The following is a 3,809-nucleotide window of genomic DNA, read 5'->3' as shown; positions in this document are numbered from 1 at the left end:
GTAATTCCATTTTAGAAGTAAAAATAAAAAGCAATATAAAAATATGCACTGAATTTTCTCAAGCAAATGTCACATTACAAAATATAATTTTATCTACTGCATAAATTAGAAATAGCTTGTCAGGAAATTTTAAACCCATTTCATCCTACAATGCATTACACTGGTTTCAAATGAAGTTAAAATTGTGTTTTTCTTCTTTGATGAAGACTCTTCAGCCGTTCAGAGCTTTTAAAATTAGAGTTTTTACTTTCATGACACCTACAATGCTTTTGTGTCTAGCTACTTTACTTACCAGAAGGCTTCCCATAAATACACCTACAGACTTAACAACCTCTGAATTACACTAATTGCTTGCTTACATCTACCGATATTATTTTTATTGGTTTTGTGGATACTTACCTGTAAAGCTGTACTGACAAGGCTTAGGGTTTTGCATTGCTACCTGTCCTTAACAGAATCTACCTGGTAATTTTAATGTACAGCATAAAATGGCAACTGAAAGAGAAGATGAATTATACCGTGTTGTTCAGCCGGTCATCAAGGCTCTCATTGCTCCAGCTAGGCAAGTCCTGATCATTCATGCCTTCTTCAAAGGGACCACCTCCTGCTGCCATGACAAGCAATCAATAAAAACAATCTAAAAGAAATTGTTGAAAGAAATGAGCTGTATTAAAATCAGTTTATGTAGAATATTTTAAAGATTCATAATCTGAGATGACCACAAAGAAAGTAAACAGGTGGTTTTTTTGAGGCTCTCAATATTCCTCACTTTAAAACACACTATACAGCATTGGAAAGACCGTTCTGTGATTCATAAAACCTGCACTTCCAGGACCAGGGTGATGTCTATTCAGTACAATAAGCAACTTTGGATATCTAGTATGTCAAACTTTCACATTTATTTCAGTACTAAGATGTTGACAACAGAGCACTGAAAGGGATACTTGACACAATACATGGAAAATAGATATCAATAAAAGGCTTTTTACTTTCTTTACTACAGGTTAAGTTGTTAAAGCAGTGAATGCCATGGCACTTATATTACAGTTTCTAGCAAAAACAAACAAAATCATATGGGTTTCCTAGAGCTCCGCTGCTCTCTATTAGAGAGTCACTCTGTGCAGTATAAAGCAATCTATACGTCAGAAGTTTTCATTTTCGCTTCTAGTTTTGACATTAGTAATAAAAAAGGTGTTAAAGCTGAAAGATCAGAAACAAAGTATTCCTTTATAGCAGTAAAATTAGATTAGCCTGTTCAAAAATGTGAAGAATACATAACTGTATACACACTCTCAGGCTGCAATAAAAACTGTGTAGCCTAAGTGCTGCTGGCACAGTTCCACTAGACACTTTTTCTTTATGACAGCTATGAAGAGCTGCCTCTGTTACAGATGTAGAAGAAAAACAGTCTTGCAGAGAATTACTTTTTCCAGCTAGTTTTAACTGCTATGTTAAGACACGATCCTTGCTTTATCTTTAACTGAAAAACAAATTAAAAAGACCATTTATTTCTAAACATTTTATGACAACCTACCTACTATTAATTTTTACACCAAGATTTCACACAGTGCAGGTGGAAAAATCACCTAAAACTAAAGGTTAAGAAGTATCAAAGAAGTTGTTTTGTTTTTATAATCAGTTCCAGGAAAAAAAAAATTAATCGTGAAGTAAGTTTAAAAGCTGTACTAGTACACCTATCTTGCTTAGGTATAGTATTAAATAAAAATCACACAGTACAGCCCTCTCAGTAGGTGTACTTGCACAAATCAGTATTTTTATGCAAACACAGCCTATTACTACACCATTAAGGAAACAGGATCTACCAGGTATGCTCCTTATGCTATAGCCACATCTCCACTTGGCAGTGTGACAACCTAAGTCACACTAAAACAGTTAGGAATAATTCAGCTTCTGCATCTCACAATCACAATCATAACACTGGTATAATCAAGTGCCTGCTACTTTGGGAACTGACAGATCTGTGCACTACCATCCCTCCACATTCATTCAGGCTCCCCTCTTCGTCCCAACAGAAGTGGCCACTAGGCCATGCAATCAGAGGGTACTATCTATAAACTAGCTAGCCAACAAACAAAACTGAAAAAAAATAAATCAGATGAGTTCTCAACTGGATAAACTCCCTGATCTGGTCAACTTTATGACTATACATGACCTATCTGCGGGCTCGAGGAAAGCAAGTAAAAGCCATGTCATCAGGAGGAGGGAAACCCAGTCAGATCAACTGTAAAACCACACCTTCTGTGTAACTTTCACCCAGGTGAACTGTCAAGATTTATTTAGAAAATAAGAACACAGTGTGCTTCCACATTTCCTTTGTTCTCATGTAGAAGCACAAGCATCCTATGAAAAGTTTGCATGGTAGCCCTCCTGCCAACTCAAGGTAAACTTGACAAGCATTCAAAACAAACACATAGTTATCAGTTTAGCTTATTTTAGAAAACACCTATGTTTTGTAAGAACTTTCTTCAGTTACAGATAAACTGTTCATCTTTGTGGATGTGCAAGACCCAACATTTCAATGGGCACTCTGTCCTGACCTATGCCACTAAGCATAAGGAGTTGATCTTGACAAGATTAGAGGCCATCTGGGTTTACAGTCCAATTCAGTCTGCCGTTTGCTCATCATCATGTTACATAATTCTACTGAAACCATAGCAAAAGGAAGTTTTTCCCTACCTTCCACAGTAAAAACAAGAAGTGGCAATATTCACCTTGATGTAAACAAATAAATGAAGTAAATGAGAACAGTTAAAATCGCCTCAAAAGCTGTCTTCAACTACCCCTTCAACTCAGTTAAAAACACAAAGAGGTTCAGCCAGATTTTTTCTTATAGATTTAACACTCCCCTACGAAGCTGTGGTTTTCACCTGCCCACACACACTTCACTAATTTGTGTTTTTTCTTAGTTTTCATTTTACCACCTATTTCCATAATAAATCTTCTTATAAAAGCTTTGGTATACTCCCATTATGCTACTTCTGCATCCAGCAATCCATTATCAATCTCAGCTTCTTGCACGTTACAGAATCTGTATAGAAGCTCTCTTAGAGCATATGCATAGTCCTACAACATTTACTAGGGACTTGGAGAAAAAAAAAAAAGAAAAAAGACTTCCAAGCATATTTTCTACAGAAACAATAATTTGAGATAACATGTGAGATTACAGTGAAAACACATAAGATTGTAGTCAAAACATATTTTGTACATGTAATAGCAATATGCAAATTGCTCAAAAGTATCACTGCAAAACATGGCAACAAATCAGAGATAAATATTTTAAACATTTTTTTTTCTATGGCAGAGTTGGTTTTGACAATTTTTCTTCCCATAGCATTCACGCGAACTGGAAGAACTCTGAAGAGCACCTAATTCTGCACACAGAAACTTTTGAAAATTAAAAATTAAATGGAAAACAAAAGTCGTAAAAAGCCATCACAAAGCCATAAAGAATGAAAATGAGATCACACATTTCTTTAAGTTTAGTTTTTTTAAAAAGGCGCTCCTCACTGCGCATTAATTTAGCATTAACTCACTAAATGCCTACAGAGTATTGCCAACCATACAATATCACCGAACAGGAGGAGACAACGGAGCAAGTCCTCTCTTGTTGCACTGGACAGCCCTCACACGAGCACCTTGCTACAACTGCAAACTGAAACACCGCACCAAGGCGGGGCGAACAGAACTACCAGCCGGCAGAGCCGCTCACCTCAGCCCTCCCCGGCGCCCCGCAGGCTGCCGTCCCCACCCGGCCCACTTACACGGCGGGACGCCGAGCCCAGGCCCGC

At 37.3% G+C, this 3,809-nt stretch overlaps 1 protein-coding gene across 1 annotated transcript in view; it reads right to left on the bottom strand.

Moving 5' to 3' along the window:
* PCM1 (pericentriolar material 1) overlaps positions 1-614 on the bottom strand; it is a 40,482-nt gene extending 39,868 nt beyond the window's left edge. Inside the window, 1 exon segment of the mRNA XM_010079542.1 lies at positions 519-614. Within this exon segment, the coding sequence (XP_010077844.1) occupies positions 519-614 (96 nt within the window).
* Positions 615-3,809: the final 3,195 nt, after the last annotated feature.

Source organism: Pterocles gutturalis, unplaced genomic scaffold (genome assembly GCF_000699245.1).
Source record: "Pterocles gutturalis isolate BGI_N339 unplaced genomic scaffold, ASM69924v1 scaffold11164, whole genome shotgun sequence".
Classification (NCBI taxonomy): Eukaryota; Metazoa; Chordata; class Aves; order Pterocliformes; family Pteroclidae; genus Pterocles; species Pterocles gutturalis.
This window is presented reverse-complemented; position numbering and strand designations above follow the sequence as displayed.